Source organism: Diabrotica undecimpunctata, chromosome 10 (genome assembly GCF_040954645.1).
Source record: "Diabrotica undecimpunctata isolate CICGRU chromosome 10, icDiaUnde3, whole genome shotgun sequence".
NCBI classification, from domain to species: domain Eukaryota; kingdom Metazoa; phylum Arthropoda; class Insecta; order Coleoptera; family Chrysomelidae; genus Diabrotica; species Diabrotica undecimpunctata.
In genome coordinates, this window is record NC_092812.1 from 23,031,818 (window position 1) to 23,054,471 (window position 22,654).

At 31.9% G+C, this 22,654-nt stretch overlaps 1 protein-coding gene across 3 annotated transcripts in view; it reads right to left on the reverse strand.

Moving 5' to 3' along the window:
* The window catches only part of gpp (DOT1 like histone lysine methyltransferase grappa), a 131,360-nt gene extending 110,244 nt beyond the window's left edge, over positions 1-21,116 (reverse strand). For all 3 annotated transcript variants that reach the window (XM_072546016.1, XM_072546015.1, XM_072546017.1), the window contains exon 1: positions 20,842-21,116. In XM_072546016.1, the coding sequence (XP_072402117.1) occupies positions 20,842-20,919 (78 nt within the window). In that variant the 5' untranslated portion in view covers positions 20,920-21,116. The remainder of the gene's footprint in view (positions 1-20,841) is intronic.
* Between the last annotated feature and the right edge of the window lie 1,538 nt (positions 21,117-22,654).

Below are 22,654 nucleotides of genomic sequence, written 5' to 3' on the forward strand. Positions count from 1 at the left end.
TTGGGGATTAGATCATAAAATGCAAATGAGCGAACCCTTAGCGATTATCCAATAACTGAATGCCTCAGTGACCGAGACTTTCTAAGAATGTTGAGGGCTACTTAAATTGATCTTCTTTGAAATTGTAAATGTTTTGTACTTGTAGAGATTACGTACTTAGATCATTTCTTGATTAAAATGACTACACAATTTTATACAAGAATTGAAATAAATTGGTATGTTTAAAAATTTTCAAATACAGTATAAAAATCTGAACTTTTATGCATTTTATGCAAACTTTTATACAAATATGCCAAAATATGAAATATTTGCATAAAATATGCACAATATGCAAAATATGCAATATGCATATTTGCCGAAGTCTACTTATGATTAATACGACATTCTTCTCAAAATACAAAAAAAATGACAAATCATGACTAATTTGATGCTCAGATTTGTAAATCATTTTTGTTTTGATATTCAAAGCGTAAACACTCGTTGTGCGTAACAAAAAGGAAAATTGTGATTTTATAATGCCTAAAACAACCAGTGCTTCAACTTGGATTAAACCTTATAAAGAGCTGTCTATGGATATGGGAAAAATCTACTGTTCAGTCTGTGGCAAAATTGTAAGTATCTAATATTTTCTATTAAATATCTAATATTTCATACATACAGGGTGTTTCCAAATGACACTTACAACGTTTGACTGTAGATACTTCTCGAAAAATTGAACAAAACGATATAGTTAATGAGGGGTCAAACTTATTTACTTTTCGAGATACAGGGTGTTAAAATTAAAAAAAATTAAATTCTTTTAGTTAATAACAACAATAACTTTAAAACCAATAAACGTATTTACTTGAAATTTAGTACTCGTAGGTTGTTTTTAAATGAAAAATAGCTTCCTTTAGTGAGAAAAAATTGTCCATGGTACAATACAATGGTGTGTATTTAGAAAAATTTTTCACCTTTACTTTTTTTTATGAAGTCAGCTATTCTAAAACACAATTATTTTTATTGTAATTGAATTAACAAAAAAAAAACTTTTGTTGAATTTTAAAATAAGTTATATGATATACTAATGGTTAGTAACAAAAACTAATTTGTGGATTAATACTGCATTTAAAACACTTAGCGAGTGTTTTTTTTCCAAACCAGTTATTTGATTAACCAAAAACACCTTGTATATTTTTATATTTTAAAGGTTGGGTTAAAATAAAGGTTTTTATTTTTATTTATAGATAGCATGTGAGAAGAAATTTCAGATAGACCAACATGTGAGAACTGCTTCACACATTGCAAAAAAGGAAAAATAGGAGGAAAACATCAAACTTCAATGGCTAAATGTTTCCAATCTACTTCAAAAAAATTAGATGAGCAAGAAACTTTTAATGAAGACTTGTGTCGCGCATTAGTGTCTGCAAACATACCGCTTTCAAAATTAGCAAATGTAAATTTTAGTTCGTTTCTAAAAAAATATTGCAAACTTAATGTTCCAAGTGATCGGTCTCTAAGAAGAAATAATGTGAACGGGCTATACTCGTCGGTGTTAATTAATATTAAGGAAGAAATTGCAGATAATTATTTTTACATATCTGTAGACGAAACCACTGACTCCGCAGGAAAGTATATTGCTCATTTATTGATTGGTGTTCTTAAAGAAGATACCTTACCAAAATCTCATCTTATTTCATGCCAGCAACTTGAGAAAACAAATGCTTTAACAATTTCGCGTTTTATACAAGAAACATTAGCAACTTTTTTTCTTCCGACAACTATTCCTTCTAATAAATTACTGCTTATTTTATCGGATGCTGCTCCTTATATGGTGAAAACAGGACAAAATTTAAAAATATTTTTCCCAGATTTAATACATGTTACTTGTGTAGCGCATGGATTAAACAGAGTTGCAGAGGAAATACGAAAAAAGTTTCCTCTTGTAAATACCATGATATCCAGTGTCAAAAAAGTATTTCTTAAATCTCCTATAAGAATTCAACTTTATAAAGAAATGCTACCTAACATTCCTCTTCCACCACAACCTATTTTAACGCGATGGGGAACATGGTTAGAAGCAGCTAATTTTTATGCAGATCATTTTGTTAAAATAAAGAACATAATTGATACGTTAACAGATGAAAGTTCCCAATCTCTTTTGGATTCTAAACAAACTTTTCAGAGTAACTTGCTTCAACAAGAACTTTCATTTATAAAATCAAATTTTAGTATTGTTCAAAAAACAATTACTCAGTTAGAATCACCAAAACTGTCATTGTTCGAAAGTACAGCATTAATAAAAGAATTTGCGTCATGTTGTCGGAACGTTAGAGGTAATATTGGAAAAGATATTTTAAAAAAATTTGAAGCTACTATGGAAAAAAATAAAGGTTACCATATTCTTTCTGAAGTAGTCAGTGTTCTAGCTGGAAATATTTCGGAAACAATTAATTTAGAACCAAATGTTTTGGTTAGTTTGAAAAATGCTCCCGTTACATCAGTTGATGTTGAACGAAGTTTTTCCATATATAAATATATGTACTCAGACAGAAGCCACAAGTTTTTGTTAGAAAATTTTGAACACCACTTGGTCATTTATTGTTACCATAATTCTAAATAAGTTTATTCATACTTAAAAATGATGTAGTTACTTAAAATAAATGTAAATCTTAATGAATAGTAGGAAATATTTAGTTATGTATACTTTTTTTTTTAAAATAAAATTGTTACTATTTTACGATTTTTTTATTTATTTGTATGCATATTTTGTAAAATATTTGCATATTTTCGAGTAAACACGTGCATATTTATGCGCATATTTTCTACATTTTTATTTGCATATTTGGAGTTAATGGCATAATTTTTTGGGAAGGTATTAGTTGGGAGGTACGTACCGCACTTGTGCAAGTGATTAGACGAATGACTGGTGATTCTTACGTTAATGTACGATAATCCTCGACCACATGCCGCTGCCATAGTGAGTAATTATTTTGATGAGGTCCAAATTCGAAGATTGGATTGGCCACCGTTTAGCCCGGATTTAAATCCAATAGAGCACATGTGGGATCACCTAAAACGTAGCATACGACAAAGAAATCCCGTTCCAAATACGATAGAGCACCTTCGGCTTGTTGCACAGGATGAATGGAATGCAATTTCCCAAGGATATGTCCAAAATTTACTTGCAAGCATGCGGAGAAAGATGTAAGCAGTAATAAAAGCTAGAGGGGGGAATACTCGTTACTGATCATGCACTTCTTTCAGTTAAAACGACTTGTTTAAGCAATTTAAATTATCATTTAAGTTTAAAGTAAAATAACCTTATTTACCTAATATTAAACATTTATTTTTTTCACAATTATCTATAAAATTGTTCAATAAACATTGTTAAAATAAACTCTATTTTACAATAAACGACTTGATTGACCAGAATTTATTTTGAAAAAACAAAAATTTGAAAATTCCAAAATATTCGATATTTTTGTCCATGAGTGTATTTAGTAAAGTTTTTTATTATAAATGTTGTTTCGATTCGTGGCGTATCCAATTATTACACAAATTTACATGTCTCTGAAATTAGCATATCCATTTTATAAGGCCGAATTCAGACCAATACTATAAATTATTGCTAATTTATTGCTATTTATTACGGAAAGAAAAAACTGTTGCTCTAGACGTTTCCGAGAAAAATTGAGTATCTTTAAGGCATATTTTACTGCTAATTAACTGCTGTTGATTAGTATATTAACCGATCCCCAAAAACTACCCCATTATCCCCTAGCTCAAAACACATTAACCGACATATCGGCCAAAAAGCCGCGGGAGTTTATTGCCGAAATTTTACATAGTTTTTACATTTTACATAAGTCACATGTATGCAACACGAATAGTATAAATTTACTTTCAAATCCGCTCGTTATTATATTCCATTATGTTGCACGACTTATAAGTAAATAACTATTTTATTATTTTTTAAATAAATAAATTTTTAAACAATTCTTAATTGTGTAATTTTGATTTTTTGTTTTTTTTTGCTATTTTTAATTTGCAGAAAATTTGTATATGTATGAAAGGGCGCCAAATTTTGTTTTGCCCTGGGCGCTCAAAGCCCTAGAGCCGGTCCTTACAATGCCAATATGGCGGTTAATTATAAATGTGCCAAATATAAAAAATCTATTATATAGTCAATAAATCGTAAACATTTAATACTGTTACAAAAATGTTTTAAGAATTGAGCATCTTATTCTGTAATCTATGAATATACAATATACCGTATGCTTTGTGTTAACGGGATCTTAAAATTTGGTGGTTCCACAATTATTACAAAGTGATGTTTTGGATGTTGACCTTGATCTTGTCTAGTTTTACCAAACGAAAGCCATCCGGCAATAACCGCTGCAGATTGCAATAACCTTGAGTTATGTATATTTTTTTAGTTTCGGAATTGGTTTTTTTGTGAAGTGACGCATTGGTGGAAAATATGTGTAATTATCGGAATCAACGTCAGCACATCCTTGACAGTATAAACTTCAGGAGAAAATTATAGCACCACTTGCGTTTAAGGGTTATATTTATGTATTTTAAAAGCAGATGAGATAGAAATGTATTTTGAAGTATATGTTTTTTTGTGACAATCCATAGGACATAAAGATACGCAAGAGGCCAATTATGTTATTTACTCGACACATATAGACGGTTTTGACAGTTGAAATGTGTAGTGGTATGAGATAATACAATAAGACTCATTTAGAAGTTCATCATTTTTTACTAGAACTATTTTTAAATAAACAATTAAAACGTCAAACTCATTATTTTGCTCATAACTTTCAGAAAAAAAGATACACAAAATGAGATATGCTAAATTAAAATCGGATAATAAACAAAAAAATTATTGCAAACTGAACAATAAAATTGCTGCCTTTTGAATATTGTTAATAACTTTTTTAGTGTTTTTTAAAATTTGTTTAAATGTAGGAGAGACCTAGTTGGTTGTCATAAATTCGCCTATTAAAATTTTTTAAGATTAGTCTTACTTGTTTTGAAAAATGCGCATTACCGTAAGATAAAGTGAACATTACTTCAATATTCCCTGTTTTTGTAGATCTCTATATATGTATTCCAACATACTCATATAAAATAATCAGAGTAGCTCTACTCAAACAACTTTAATTTTTTTAATTAATAAAATAATTAGAAATCTGTAGTTAGAAATACTGTTAGTATTTATCACAATCGCAGTTTTGACATCTGCATGGCACAATATTGCCATCGGTGCATTTGAAGTGTGCTGAAAAGTTGCATTCAATGCATTCGATCCACTGTTCTCCAGGGCGACTATTGGAATGTGGCTCCATGCAAACTAGACAGAAAGCATTATCCTGGTCTGAGTTTTTATCTGAAGATACTGTTAATGGACGCTTCTTCTTTATTTTTCTCTTGAATAAATATTCTTTGGCATTATCAATAGTCGTTATGGTTGAAGTGGAAGCAGAGTTTTTTGCGATTCTTTTCTTTTTCTAGCAGTAACTGCTGCCTTCTTCTCTTGTGCTGCCTTTTTTTCCTCTTCTAAAGCTTTTTTGATTGATGTGTCTGTGAGAATTGCAGTGGAACGTATTTTTCTTCCTCGTTTGGTATTTGTTTTTCTGTCGCCAGCTTTAGGAAATGGTCTTAAGTTTGTCAATAAATTGTTGCTGGAAGTTGGTCGAAGGGCAACATCAGAAAATGATTTAGCCGATGTATCCTTAACAGATGATATAGAATAGAATATGAATTAACCTGAGTTGCCGGAGTAACTTGAATCGGCACGAGTGGAGGCGGATCACACAGCTCTAAAGACAGATTTAAATCAGGTAGAGGATGGTTAATTGACACATTAACTTCATTTGGTTCCGGTAGGGGTGTAATCTAGCTCGCGTCCGTAAAAGAATTTTACACGTGCACCCTGGGTCATGCTAAATGAGCTAGCGCGATAGTTGGCGACTAGTCTATCTCTTAAAGATCTCCTAGTCATCGATATACATGGAAACAGTTACAAAAACTAGTTCTTCTCAGAACTATATGACAAGAAGCATTGGACCAATCCTCCGAATATGCCAACTAAATATAGAGGCACTTAGTAGATCAAAGTGTGAGGTACTACCTAAAATCCTGCTAGAAAATAACATTGACGTGCTGTATAACATACGGCTGTGTAACATACATCCGCAGCAACATAGAAAATGCCCATCTAGTGGACACCAGTACCAATGGAAACATTCAGATCATTATAGAAGTATACGAACTAATATGTAACTTTTTATTTAAAGTTGGTTACATTATTTAAAAACTAATATCTTACATTACAATTCTGTGGCTAAAGGACTAGTTTCCAAGCCAACTCACCAAACACACACACACACACACATTCAGATCATTACAGTAATAATCGAAGAACTTACAATCGCTAATATATACAAGCCCCCAGAAACCCAGTGGCTTCCAGAAGTATTGCCTCATCTTTGCCATCCGGCAGTTTATATGGGAGATTTTAATAGCCACTATACGATATGAAAATATCACAGCAATGACCAGAACGGCGAAGCACTTGTAGAGTGGCAGAAGAAAACAACCTTAGTCTAATATTTAATGCAAAAGACAGGAGAACATTTAGATCCGCAGCGTGGAGAAAGGAATACAACCCAGACCTCTGTTTCTCAACCCAAAACTCTCAAAATCAACCTGTCAATATAACAAGAAAAGTCCTGAAGAATTTCTCACACAGCCAACATCGCCCAATAATATATGAAGTAGGTATCCAGGTCCCGATAGTCCGATCCACTCGCAGACCAAGATGGAATTTTCAGAAGGCAGACTGGCAAAAATTCTCTATTGAACTTGATAAAGTTATAAGATGGGTTCCAGCCACACCGGAAAGCTACGATAGATTTGTAGGTTCAGTGATATCAACTGCAAAAAAGTGCATACCAAGAGATTACCGCAAAGAGTATATCCCAGGCTGGAATAATGAATGTGAAGAACTCTACAATGACTATAGAGAGAATGGTGACCCAGATGTAGCTAATGACCTATTGCAAACATTAAATGAAGCCCGGAGAGATAAATGGATAAAAACAACGGAGAAAATGGACTTTAAAAGATCGAGCAGACAATCTTGGAACCTACTTAGAAAGCTAGGGGGAAGTGCCCCGCCCGTTAGAAAACCCCACTTTTTGTCCCCCGACCAAATAGCTAGCAGAATAGTTACCCTATCTAGGGTTCCACGTGACAAAGAACATACAAAATATATAAAAAAGGAACTCAACAACTTACGTCAAACATCTGGACATAACCCAAGGTTCTCCCACGAATTCACCAACGAAGAAATAACATCAGCTCTCCGAGACATGAAAACTGACAAGGCGCCTGGTTTTGATGGGATACATCCTGAGTTCATACTACAATGCGGTCAAAGGACAAGAAAATGGTTGGCTGCGTTCTATTCACTGATTCTTAGAACTGGAAACATACTAAAAGCTTTTAAAAAGAGCAAAATAGTTGCTGTATTAAAACCCAATAAACCCCACGATAAAGTTGAAAGCTACCGTCCTATAGCACTTCTCAGTTGCTGCTATAAACTGCTGGAACGACTTATCCTAAACCGAATAGGCCCACAAATTCTTGAAAATATCCCACTCGAACAAGCAGGTTTCATACCTAATCGAAGCTGCGCAGATCAGGTCCTAAGTCTAAAGGTCGCGGAATATTATCGTGCACGTATAGTTTCCGGCACGTAGCGTTTCCACTCCAGTAATTGGGCTGCGCGTTCACATTTTCATACATAGAACGTTTCAGTTTAGTTCGGTGAAGATATGATCTCGCTTTTCTCGACAAAAATTATGTGCCATTGCTCTTCTACTTAACGATGAAAAATGAAAAACTGTGTCAAAAAGAAGGTTTGAAGTACATCCAATGCTAAGAGAAAGGAATAAGGAATGTGAATACTGGACTTTATACAGAGAATTAATTGATGACGATGAAAAATATTATGGATATTTTAGAATGAATAGGATTCAATTTACTTAAATATGTTTTAAATTTAATTTCACCTTCAGTTAAAAAACAAAATACTACATTTAACGAAGCCATACATATCAAACCAAAAAGTATTTTTAAAAAGAACAGGTATCACTTCCCTACAAAAGTCCTAATTGTTTATCACTTCCGTGATTAATTGTCACAAAGCAATAAAAACACATGCATAAATGACTAAATAGCCTCGAAAATTATTTTTTTAAATACTCTATCAAAATCAAACAAATACCTAAATAAACAACGGGGGGAAAACGACGGACATCTAATTCACATTATCCTTACCAACCGGTTACGACTCGTTACGTAGCCGTCGCGTCGGCATCAGTAAAATATTGTTTTCGAATATACTGAAAGGAAACGTTAAGTGTCTGAAACGCTATGTTAGGGACAGTGTGCCTTGTTCATATTTAAAACCATTTAAATTATATTTTTCGGAAACTAAACGCTATGTGCTGGAAACGCAACGGGCATGATAATATGCCACGACCTAACTCAAACCGATTCAGACACTATTTTAAAAATATTGGAAGAAAAGTGACGCAACTGGGAGGCTGCAAAATTCTGAGACCTGCGTAGAGTCAAAAAGTTTGTGTATTACCAAAAAACTAAGAGTGACATCTAAAAGTAGACTAAATTTACCATTAAAAAAAGTTATACCAGTTTCAAAAATATTCACTTAAACTTTCACTTATTAACTTTCTTGGAAAACTGTTTTTAGAAGTCAATTTTCTAGCATTTTAGTTATGTGTACTTGCGTCGATGTTGCTCCGGAGAAGCGATATATTAAACGCGTAAGAAAGAAGCTTGCATTTACGTTATGACTGTATAGAAGCACCTATAAGATATCATGGATGGATCCAAGATGTACTGATGATATTAAACAAAGAAAAATAGAAACAACAAAATTGGAATATAACAGCCAAACTAGAAAACTGATCAAAGATATTATTATTAATATTATAAAGAAAATGTAGGTGACAGACGAGAGCCTGAAAGATGCAAAATATAATAATATATTAGTCTGCGTGTTTCGTTTAACAGGTCAATAGCCCCTTAAAACACGACTCTCAATTTTACAGCAAAACACCGGTAATGAGTCACCCGAGTTTGCAATATCTTAGAAACCAATTCTTTACATTCTTCGTCTATAGAATTTTGAATGAAAAAATTAGTTGTAATGAGATTCATGAAATTATTATTCAATACATTTTGTAGAAAAATAAAAAAAAAAATAGTCAAACAATTGTAACAGCACAAATGCGTGTACATTTTAAGATTTTGTTTATTTTAGTGTATCTGAATTGTTTATTTTTATTATAATTATTATATTGTAAATGGCATGTTCCGTTTAATCAAAAAATAAACAAAACGGTGGGTATATTATTTCATGCAGTCGTCAACAAGGTTTTTGTTTACGATTTATTGTTCGATACAGACCCGCTTCAGGGATGCAAGCGGAGAATCACGTCACGTGTAATATTTGATAGTTTGCCAGTAGGTCGTCCTTCATTACGCAATTTACATACAGAAAATTAAAATAGATAGTATATATTATACAGGTATTTAAACATAAACGTGAATCACACAGCACCGTCAAACAGTGATTATTGGCATCAGAGTTGCGAGAAATAATTACGGTTTCCTTTAATTTTCATCATCAAGTTTTTGTTGAATTTTCGTATAATTACGTGAGTAAGTTTGGCTTTTCGTAATATTAGTATTTGTAAAGGATAAACAGGACATGGGATTTTATCGTCTATAAATAATCCGAGTGGATTTTCCGCTTTTATTTATGTAAAGGTGGATAGTGCCATGTAAATTATTTTAATAGTAAAAAAATGTATCATTCTTCTCAAAGTAAGTTTAAGCTGAGCATTCGTGCATACATCATCTATTCTTGCTATATAGTTTCGAAGTGTATAAACGCATTTTGGTCATAACGTCCAAAAATTTATCTATTTCTAGCATTAAATAAAAAAAACTCTAATAAAAAAATACATGTAGAGTTCCAGCAAGACACGGGGTCAAAATCCCATGAAAATATGAGAAATATGCTAAAAAAATTATATTCCTTTTCAATCAGGGCAAACAAAGAAACCCGATACCTGAGGCAAAAAAAGTAAGTTAGATTTGATTTAGCACTGATAAAAATATTTTGAAACCAAATCAAAGTGTATGCACCAGATGATAGTTCAATTACACACTTATGCAGGTTCCGTTTTCGAACGACATAAATTTGGAAAAGATATAAGTTACAGATTTAGATGATGGCTGATTTGGGTTCCACCCACAAAAATAAAAACAAAGGAGATTGTATACACTGGATACACAAATAATGACTACTGGAATACGCAACACAGTTTAATACAGTTAATATCTTCAGGTCCAAGTCCTATCCTTATATACCAACAAGTTTGTTTGCCACGCAATGCTTACTAAACGAAGACTGGTTAAGAATGCATTTATGGACTCCAATAACTAACAATGAAATGATAAAATTTTTAGCTCTTATTGGATGGATGGTTTTGGTAAAGTTCCCACCAATATGGGATAATTAGAGACTTCACAAATGATTAGAAATCGTTTTGAGCTAATTTTAAGGTTGACTTACTTTGTCAACAATACTGAAACTACTGGATAAATTTATTAAAAAGATATATACACCGGGTGAGAAGATCTGTATAGAGATTCACTAATACCTTAAAAAGGAAGACTAAGATTCCGCCAATATATACCAAACAACATCATTGCACTGCAAAAGGGTATACTTTTAATCTCTCTGGTCAGCAAATTCAAAGCCCTTATGACTGAAGTTCCTGAGAAAATCGTCATGTCGCTAGCAGACGGCCTTCTGGACGAGGACAGGACCGTGTATACAGACAATTATTATACCAGTGTTCCTCTTGCATATCGTTTGAAACGCAGAGACTCATCTGGTTGGCACTTTGAGGCCGGAAAGAAAATACTTGCCTAAGAATGTAATGGGAGCTAAAATAAATAGAGGCGAGATATCGGCAAAACAAACAAAAGATTGTCGCGGTTTTGCCATGATGCTGTCTACTAAACATCTCTACAAGTTACTCTCAAAGCAAGTAGAATACAATTCACCTATACTCAAACCAGAATGTGTTGTAGAATACAATACGGACAAGTTTTCATTGTTGTCGTCTATAACCTCAGTGGTTCGGGCGACATTAAATAAATCAAAAAAAAAAACGGACAAGTTGTCGATTAACCTTAGCGACCAGATGACAACATGCGGATCTGCTTTACGTTGTTGTATAAAGTGGTACCATTAACTTGCTTTTGAAATTATATGAATCATCATCAGCCGTTTTGAGTCCACTGCTGGACATTGGCCTCCCGTAAATAATTCCAATGCATTCTATCTTGAGCACCCTGAATCCAGTTGTGCTGAATCCGCTTGATGTCATCTGACCACCTTGTTGGAGGACGTCCTCGATTACGATAAGCATCGTGTCTAGGTATCCATTCCAGAATTTTCTTCGTCCACCTTCCATCTTTTAATCTGGCAATATGCCCCGCCCAGTTCCATTTCAATGTTGTAATCCTTTAAACTGCGCCAGTAACACCAGTTTTTCTCCTAATTATTGTATTTGATATCTGTCTCTGAGGGATATATTCAGCATTGACCTCTCCATCGCTCTCTGTGCCACTTGTATTTTATTGATTACTTTTCTGGTAAGGGTCAATGTTTCTGCTCTATACGTTAGAACTGGGAGTACACACTGATCAAAGACCTTCCTTATCAAGCACATGGGAATATCTGATCTAAAGACTTCTCTCAGTTTTCCGTAAGCCGCCCATGCCAGTCATATTCTCATGTTTAGCTCAGTTGTTTAATTATCTCTTCTTAATTTAATCTCGTGGCCCACATATTTATAGCTATGCACCTGTTCAATTTGCGTGCCGTTAGTTGAGATGTTTTTCGCCAGAACTAGGTTGGTCATATATTGTGATTTGGAGAAATTAATTGTAAGTCTAACTCGTGTACACGAGCTCTGAAGGTCTTGAAGAAGCTGGCAGGCATGATCTACCCGGTCTGCAATAAGGACTATGTCGTCTGCAAATCTCAAGTTGTTCAGAAATTCTCCATTTATGTTGACTCCAATATTCTCCCAATTATTGTTTCTCATAGCACTCTGCAACAAAGCGGTGAATAGCTTAGGAGAGATGGTATCTCCTTGCCTAATACCCCTCTCGAAAGGAAATGTATTTGTGTTGCCATAATACATTCTAACTGCAGCTGTTGCGCTATTATAAATATTCCGAAGAAGAGTTGTGTACCTATGAGTCAATGAGGAGTAAATGAGGAATAAGTTTGGTAAATGCTCATTTTTTATATAATCAAATAACAATTAAAAGAAGTGGACCGTCACAGAATTTCGGGAGCAAGTAATTATTGGATTGCTAAAGGAGCTGGCACTGGTGATATATCAATTCGAGCAAAATATCCGCTATAGAAACACCATGTAATAAAAAATGGGATGGAAGGTAAAAAAGTTTGTGGGCGCTGTATAAAATGTTATGGAAATATGGAAGAAGCAGAAAAGAAATTGAAGGGATAATCGTCAGAGCATGCCAAGTTAATACAAAATGTTTTATATGCGATAGCTTCATTTTTCGAGACTGTTTTGATGCTACACATTAGATTTAGTTAATTGAGAAATCTTAAGATTGAAATTTGTTATTTTTGCATGTTTTTTTATGATATCTCATACCTTGGTCCTCCGAACCCTAATCCAAGTATACCTGTCAATTCGTGTAGACCAAGACATTATTTTTGCCACATAAAACATATCATTGGTGTGTATAATAAACTATACACAGCATTTTAATAATGTCTATCTAAAAAATACATATGGCGCTAAACGTGTTAATAAATATAGTTAATTGCTCACCAGTGAAAGAAAAATCACGAGGAAGCTTTATGCGCTTATAAACTCTACGTAAGGAACAAATAGGATTATTTTCCAGACCAGAAAAGAAATCCAACGATCAGGCATGTACTCGACAGAAATCTGGCAAATGCTGTTTATTCTTTTTTATTTTTGAAAACTTTTTTTAATGGAATGTCAGGCCCGGGACTGCAGACCTTGCTAGCACCCTGGTTAATCCGGCGCTGAGCAATACCTTATACTACACTGTTACTTGAGATAAATACAAAATGTTATCTGACAAAATAACAATTATCTTACCCTCAAAGAAATTATCAACATTGGCTGATAATAAAATGATACCAGAAATATTACAAAGTATCTATTTAAAATTTTATTTGAAATTTAAATTAAAGAAAATATTTATTGTAGATAACCCAGTTTTGTTCATGTCCTTGTGACCTCAATGTTATAACTTCCTTTGTCATTTTTACGTATTGGCTAATGTTTTATTTAAACCATTATTTTTTGTTAGATTTTTCACTTCGTACAACCCAACCTTTAATTATTTTTCATCAGTAATATCAGTTATTTATAATTGTTAGTTGATGAATACGAGAAACATCGGACAGATAAGAAAAGATAAAAATGGGTATTAATGTAGGATTTTACTACAACTTATTTGGTAGTGGGAGAGAGTTAACACCTTCAATATTATTATAGATGCAACACCCCCATGAAGTGCACAACATGTTTTATGTTTCTATCTTCTTGTTTTAGTCCGATTATCGAACGTTGACGATCATATTGGCAATAATAACTTTGTTTACGGCAACTCAAAACAGATTAGCTGATGTCTCTTGATGCCACACTCGGGAGATTTCAGAGCCAGGGCCATGGATGTTCTTCTTCGGCCTAGGCCACTTCTTCTGGCGATCTTGCCCTCGATTATGCGATTTAGAACGTTATACCTCTCTGGATATCTCATCAGATGTCCGAAATATTGTACCTTTCGAATTTTCATTGTTTTTGTTATTTCTGTGCTCTTTTTTATATGATGTAAAACTATTTCATTTCTTATTAGATCAGCCCAACTTATTCGCAATATTCGTCGGTAAATCCACATCTCAAAGGCCTCCAATTTTTTCATTAGTGTTTCTGTAAGAGTCCGGCTCTCCATGCCATACAGCAATATGGAGAATATGTAGCAGCATATTAATCTGATTTTAAGGTTCAATGTAATATCTCTATTAATGAGAATTTTCTTTAGTTTATAGAAGGCGGCTCTGGCTTTTTCAATCCGTATTCTTATTTCTTTGCTTATATCCCAGTTATCGTTAACATTAGCACCCAAATAGGTGATATTGTGGACTCTTTCTAACTTTATTTCATAGGCTCTGATGTTCATGGGCATGGACATATTTCCCATAAGGACAAGTAAGCCGTAGCCTAGTGCGGCAAATATCCAGGAGCGGCGATTTCAAACATTGATATAGAAATCTATTTATAAATGTAAAATGTCAACAGAAAAAAAAACAAAAAAACGTGGGCAGTCCTATGAGACTGTCAAATATGGCTGGACTCTATAATAGCTTGCAAGCTAAGATATAAAAAAGACAGTTAAGATTTGATTTTGCATTATAGTGTCTCTACTATTCACTTACACATATTTTGTGGTGACAAGACTTATCAGAGCGACTGGTGTAGAATTGATAAATAAATAAATAAATAATAAAATAAAATTAATAACAACAAACAAGTTGCTAGATGCAGAGTATGAAAGTGTCGATACAAATATAAAAGTGAAGATTGCTGAATCTACTATTTTTGAAGATGGTTGGAGTAACCAAAGGAATGAGCCAATACTAAACTTTATTATTAACACTCCATCTCCTGTTTTTTTATAAAACTTTGTCTACAGACAGTAATCGACATACAGCAGAATATATGTGTGAAAAAATATGTGAGGTTTTAGAAGAAATATCACCCAAAAAATTTCAAGCTGTAATGACTGATAATGCTAGTGCCATGGTTAGGGCCAGGAACCTAATTTATGAGAAGTACAAACATACATCTGTTTATGGGTGTATTGCTCACATCTTAAATTTGTTGATTGGTGACATTTCTAAAACAAAAACAGGCTTCTTTAGAAGAAGAAATTAAAGCTATTATCAAAGAAATCACAACTCTCACATTTTGTCAGCCACTTTCGACTAAGTCAAGTAACTGAGTGTTTTTTTAACTTAGAAAATCATATGGACAAAGAACTACCTTCGAGTCCATTATGTAAACAAGAAGAAAAAGCAATAAAAATGTTTGTCTCTTAAAGGAAACAAATGACAATACATTCAATTAACTTAGCAGCGAATATATTGGATCCTAAATTTAATGGTGTTTATTTAAGCAGAGAAGAACAAGTTGAGGGAACTGAGTTTATAGATAATTTAGCCACTTTAAAATATGGTGATGACTCAGCTGAAATAATGGCAGATTTGGCATTTTATTGGTCTAAGGAGGGATTTTTTTGGAAATCCATATGTTGTAAAATCAATTGAAAAACTAGACCCAATCATATGGTTTAAAGGTAAATGTTTGGGAACAAAATTATCTAAAATAGCAGTGGATATATTAAGCAGGCCTTCATTCAGTACAGCGACTGAAAGAAGTTTCAGTACTTATGGTTTTATCCACCCCTCTAAAAGAAACCGGCTTACTGCTGAATGAGCTGGTAAGGTAACTTTTATTGCTAACAATTTAAAATTGTTAAGACGTAGATCAATCCATGACTGCTGGAAACTTGTGAAAAACAAAATCCTTCATCTTCTCATCAGTACATTGAAATGCAGAATGTAGTTGACCAGGATGAGCTAATGATATAAATAGATTCTGAATCTGAGGCCTTATCTTTTTCAGATTAGATCATCACATCCATTATTTGCTGTTAAGAAAATTTAATTTTTTTTATTAAATCAATTTTATGTTTACTGATGGTTTTGTATTTTTTTATATATAAAGAACACTGTTGTTTCGTCTCATAATTTTGTATATAATTTCATGATTCTTAATACCCTATTTCACCTTGTAACAATATCCCTAAGCTCCTCATAGGGTTCATTCTCAAAAAATTCTCCATATCTAGAATATTCTCGAGCTATTACTGGCTATCTGAATACCAAAAAAAGTGTAAATAAATAATCAAATCTTAACAGGGCTCATGTATACAGATGTTAAGTAATTTTAAATGATATCTTTGAGTAATAATAGTAAAATGATATGTATAATACCAGAACAAAAAATATGTCTGAATAATCTGAGGCATAAATTGTAAAATACAGGAAAAAACTAAAATAGAAATCAAGGTAATAATCTAAAATTTATAAATAAAAAAAAATATTAAATCAGAAGAAATCCTTGTACTTTAACTCCCTATAAGAAAGTTGCTGCATTAAGTATGTAGGACTTATGGTGGAGTTTAAAGAAAAAAACAGAGTTTGGTACAAAGGTCTTATGACCAAGTGTCTGGGAAGGTAGGGTCTTGCTTGAACCAAAAAGCTTTTGATAACATGTAGTTGGAAGCAAGCTAAACAAATTTTAAGAACTTTGTAAGATAACCTAGCTTAAGCACCAAAAATTTACTTTTGTACTGGAACTATTTACTATAACATTTGAAGAATGCCTTGAATATCTTAGACGACCACACTAGAAATATAAACCTAAATAGACATAAACTAAGCCATCTAGTTGTATTTTTTAACCAGCTTTCCGAATATTTTTGCGCCATTTAATTTGAACTAAATTCTACAGAGTTATTGTAAATGTTTATAAGCTTAAAAATTGCTATTTATTATTAAATCATTTTGAGTGCATAAAGCTCTGGATTATTGCGATTCATTCAGTCAAATTATCTGGGCCGGCCTTAGAAATTAGCTGATTATTCAAAAAATCTTATAAAAAAATTTAATCTCACAAAACTATTCAAGCGAACTGGCTCATCTTTTACACACAATTCAAACACGATGAGTCCCTTAAGTACAGGTACATTTAAACAAATTTTAATTAATAATAAAAAAGTTATATAGTAATAAAAAATTAACAATATTCAAAAACAGCTATTTTTTTGTTCATTTTGCAATAACTTTTTTGTTTATTAACCAATTTTAATTTAGCATATCTCATTGTGTACCTATATTTTTTTTTTGAAAAAATTATCTGTTGTCTTCAAATCTCTAAATAGACAAGTTTTTAAGTTACGAGCAAAATAATGAGTGACTATTTGATTGTTTTTTTTTTAAATATTTTCACTAAAAAATTTATGAACCCCTAGATGAGTCTTTTGGATTATCTCATATTACACATTTGACTGTCAAAACCCTCTATACAGTCATGACAAAAAAATTCTTATTTTTTACCAACTTGGTGTTGATTGGTCTAACTTAGAATTATTTGGTAAGATCTCTCACTTTCAAAATATTTGCTTATGGTTCATTTTTATTCCAGTTGTCTTTTTAATTTTAGTCATAACTTTGGATTTTTGTTTTTCTTATTACTGTATAAATGGCTTTATATCCAACCTTCACCAGTGTGCAATCAATTACTTTTTTCATCAGTTTGTTTTTTTTTGCAATAAAGATATTGTACATTGATATCTTCTGAACTAGGTGGGTCTGCATAAAATTTTGTTGTGTCTTTGTTGAGTTTTTCATTAGTATTATTGCATCTTGTCTCTGATTTTCCTAGCATTTATATCTCGGAAATTATTATTTCATTTCAAGTCAAGAATTAAACAACTAATTGCCAGCTACTCTTGTTATTGTTTTAAAGGGTATATTCCTTTTTTTATTAGCTTTAAGAGCAACCATATCTATTTTTAACTACTTCCCATTCTGTTAATTTTGCAGTTAGCAAGTCAAATGCAACAGTTTTTGTTATATAATCACATTGTTTGAAACAACCTTGAAAAGTTTCTAGTTGGAGGATAAAATAGCTATTTATTTATCACAATGAAGTGTAAAAAATTTAAAAGCTTACATATTGGGATGAAACAAAATTAAACAAAAAGGAAAGACAGATACAAACCAGGTGTTAATCCTTTTGTGTAGTACTATCAGATTTTTCATGGATAAATTAGGAAACTTACAATATTTTTTAAATAGTATTATAAGTACTACTTGTAAAATTAAATATCATAAATAAAAATAAGTTACTCAATATACACAATATGCCAAAAAAACACAAACAAGCAACCAATAAAAAATAAGGAAAAAAGAAATAGTACCCGCTTTTAATAAGAATAATAATTAGGAATTATCAAAATATACAGGGAGATAAATCTTACAGGTAATACAACACTCAATCTCAATCAATACCATAACTACTTGAAATAAACAAATATTTATAGGAGTTGAGTAAGCCTTATCTATTCAATAAATAAATACAAGGTTCCAGGGTCATTTCAGAATCATGTATTATCAACATTTTGTTAAAATAACAAATTTTGTTATCAAACCAAATTACATTGAGTTGAAAATGTAGAAATAACTTTATTATAATTTCAGAATTTTTGAACTAATTCAAATTTAAATTTTTAGACACCTAACAGTAATATTTACATTCATATAAAAACACAATAATTGATGATTTTGGATATTAAATACTTATTAACCAGTTTTTTATTAATTGTTGTAAGGTAAACAAGTTTTATCATACAGTGTGGATTAGTATTATAATTAGTATGATTGGAACTAGTGTCATGAAAAATGAAAACAAGTAGTTTAAAGGTTTTGTGATCTTGTGAGCACTTTTATAAAAATAATCGTTGGAGTGATATGAAAATATTAAGTTGTTTAGATCCAGAAAAGGTTAATATCTATATACATCTTCCAAGATTTATTACTAATAATACAGAACAAGTCAAAAATGTAAAACAACAATTCTTTAAAATGAAAAGGAATATTTTTATTAACTTTAGATGGAAGTACTGACCAAAATGATTCAAGAACAGACATTTTCCTTAAAAGTTTTTTTTTTATAAAAGGCTATTAATTTCTTATTAATCTTTTTCAATAATTTCATGAAAATATGTGGATGGATATGAGTTTAGGCAGTATTAAACACAAAGGATTTACCCCTTTATTGAAATTAAAAATTCAAATTTAGAGAAGATAATATAATGCTATTGGAAATATGAACATTAGCCAGTTAAGGGGGATACATAATTGTAAACTTCAAGATGAGGAAAAACATGGGTACAAAGTTTGCTGGTTATCAAGTCTTTTGTGCTTAATACATAACTAGATTAAATGATTTAATATCTTAAAACTGGTAAGTATATGGCATTGTTAATTTTGAGAAATGCTGAAAACAGATGAGGAAACTTAGTGGGTACAATATTTGCTGGTTATTATGTTATTTGTGCCTAATATACTAGTATATTAAATAATACCAGTGATAAAGATATTGGAAATGTGAACAGTAACCTTCCAAATGTTATGTGTCATTGTCAACTTTGAGACATGATGATAGATGGGGAAAGAAATGTATAACAAGGTTACTGGTTATCCAGTGAGCAAGTTTTGGTTGAACTGTTGTGGCCAGGGAAACAAATTATAATTTTTTTATATATCAAACAGAAAAAGAATTAAGAAAGGTTGGCTAAAGACGAATTTTATCATCTTTAAAGCATTTTCCACAATTAAAATATGATATTAGTTTCAACAATGCGATTATAGTTAGTTTCTTTAATTGAAAATATAGATACATATATTATATAGGTTATTTTTAGGCCATACAGTGTGTTTTGTTTCTGACATCTTGCATAGCCACTTCCAACATTTTCTTCTTAATATACATATTTTTACTTTTTTGTTCTGGGGTTTTGAATGCTATTGCTTTAAGTAGTCTGTACTTTGGGGGTCCCAGCCACTGAAGTTATCTTGTAGGTTGACAACTAGTACCTGGTATTCATGCATTTGTCTTATTTATCACTTATACATCATATTAGATTTTTCTTTTAATAGAAGCATTCTCAAACTTATCACAAATACTATTATAATTAATTAGTCCAATTTTTAAAAAAGGAAATGTGCCTTTCAGCATACATTTAAATGTTGCTGTATCTACATTACTTTTTCATCCATAAACTTTAATGCCCTCGAGGTCCTTTTTCTCCTATTATATTTGAAATTACTAAAAATATATTGATTTCTTGATACCTAATTAAAAAGACAAATATGTAAGAAAATAACACATTCAAGATTAATTTATGGCAAAAACTAAGGACAATATAGATTTTTTTAGTTATAGTCATTTTTGCCTGTTATAAAACCAAAAGTGGATAAACTGTAGATAACATTCTAGTTAAAAATAAAGGTTTTGAAGTTTGTCTCACAAAAGAACATATTTAAATAAATACATTTGATGACTGAGGTGTGTGAATAAAGGAAAATCTGACCACATGATTTCAAAATATCTACTTCAAGGACAAATTTATAAATATTTATACCAATGTTGCAGGAAATATATAATCTCCCACGTTATGAGGTATTTTTAAAATACTTTTTTATAGAATACATAAAAGAGTAAATGGGTTATTTTGAGTTTTAAGTGAGACTTAAAATTATATCTACGATGTATACTATCAACCTCCCACTTAGCAAACAATATTTTAATTAGGACAACGAGGTTTATAATAGAAAATAGACAGACTAACGGCTGCGGCTCCGCGCAATTTATATAGTTAAAATAAATACAATCTAAAAGTACCGTTGTAAAACATTTACTTTAACTTTCAACAACAAATAAAGCGTAACAAATATTTAGGCATTTTAAGTGGATTGAAACTTCTGTGAGGTAGGATTTTGATAAAATATACCAGTAACAATAATTTACTTACGTTTCCACGACCAGAGGTTAACGGCCAAGTATATAATACGGGTTCAGCCCCAGCGGGAGAATGCAGTTTTAACTCCATTATCCCAAAATACGTGATGTTAGCTAACCGAAAAATCTTCACTTAAAATTTTCACCATTTGCACTGATAAATCTACTACATACATAACACTTTACACACAGATTTTACGAAAGTTTTTAGAGCTCACATAACAAAACACGCCATCGCTGCTCAAGCAGCGTACACCTTGCGCACGCACGATTTCAAATGCAACACCCCTCCATTTGAAAAGCTGAATTCACTTGGATATCCATTTAATTTTGACATTCTACGTACCACATATACACTGTTGTCAAGTTTCATTTTTGGATTCCTTATGTCTATGACAAACTAAATTTTAAAAAGTGATAAGAGGAACAGAAATACCAAATTAAGGATATAAATACTTTTTTCTATTATCCTTTTATGACATCGAATACGGACCAATTAATATATTTTTTACGCTAAAAACATGCCTTTAGAATGGAAAAACTGACTCATCACACCGATTTTTAAGAAGGGGTATCCAACTAAGTGCTACAACTATAGAGCTATTATGTTACTGAACATAACGTATCCTGACCACAATCATAAGTAATCGACTAAATATAGGACATAATCAACAGGGATTTAGAAAAGGGAGATCAACAATAGATGCAATACACGTACTAACGCAAACCATAGCAAAAAATTTGGTTGCCTGTAAAGTCGGTTTTACGGGCGAAGATTTTACGTGACAACGTCTTTTTCTCGGTAGAATATTTATTGATATGAATATTATTAAATTGCACAATAGGAACAAGAAATTGAATGAAAATAAGAATTGCACAAATTGTAACTATAGAAATATATTTTGTTTACTAAAACATTGTACATGTAAACTTAAACTTAACTAATTTCTATTTGAGTGATTTTTTGTTGAGGATAGGACGATGATAGGAGAAATATGAAATGAAAGGAAGTGTTTCTGCTGTAATGTGTCTTGAACGCCAAGAACGCTCGAGAAAGACAGAGACACAAGCACGCACCGATTCAACGCGCCTAATTCTCTAGTGCTGCGCGCGCAGCGGACCGATCATGTTTGAGTGGGAGAGAGACGCAAGGCATTCGCCGGTCCGGCGGGCCTCTCTCTCGTTCGGTGACTCATCGTAACAGACGTGAGCGGGCGTTACACTTTTTCATGAATGACTCCGAGCCACAACCTAATTTAAGACGTTGTCACGTCAAAAAGCTACAAACATGGCATAGAACTACACATATTGTTCATCGACTTCCAACAGGCCTTTAACAGCATATCGATGGCTTAAAACACACTTATTGTATGTTCGTGAATGTACTTTTTGAGTAAATCGATTTCGAATGTTTAAGCTCTTGTAGCACTGTGTTACATTCAACATTAAACATTTTATAATTTATAAATTTATATATAATATATAATTTTTTTTATGATACGTCATTAAATGGACATTGAAATGGGTAATAAAAATAAATACATTACCTCACAATAAAATTAAAGAAGAATACTTAAAAAAAAAGCATGGACATACAATAGTTGGCAATAAAAGTATAGACATACAATAAGTGTACATCACGATTTTGATTTAATAATTGGACGTTTTATGTAAATAAAAATAAAGAAAAAGGAGAATATAAATGTATTTATTCATGTTAACACAATAAAGAACTTCAACAGTCTATTTCACTTTCAGAATCACTTTCTATTGGAACTCTGTCTTGCAAATTGACTTTGGTCGATAGGGAATCTATCGCGCCTTTG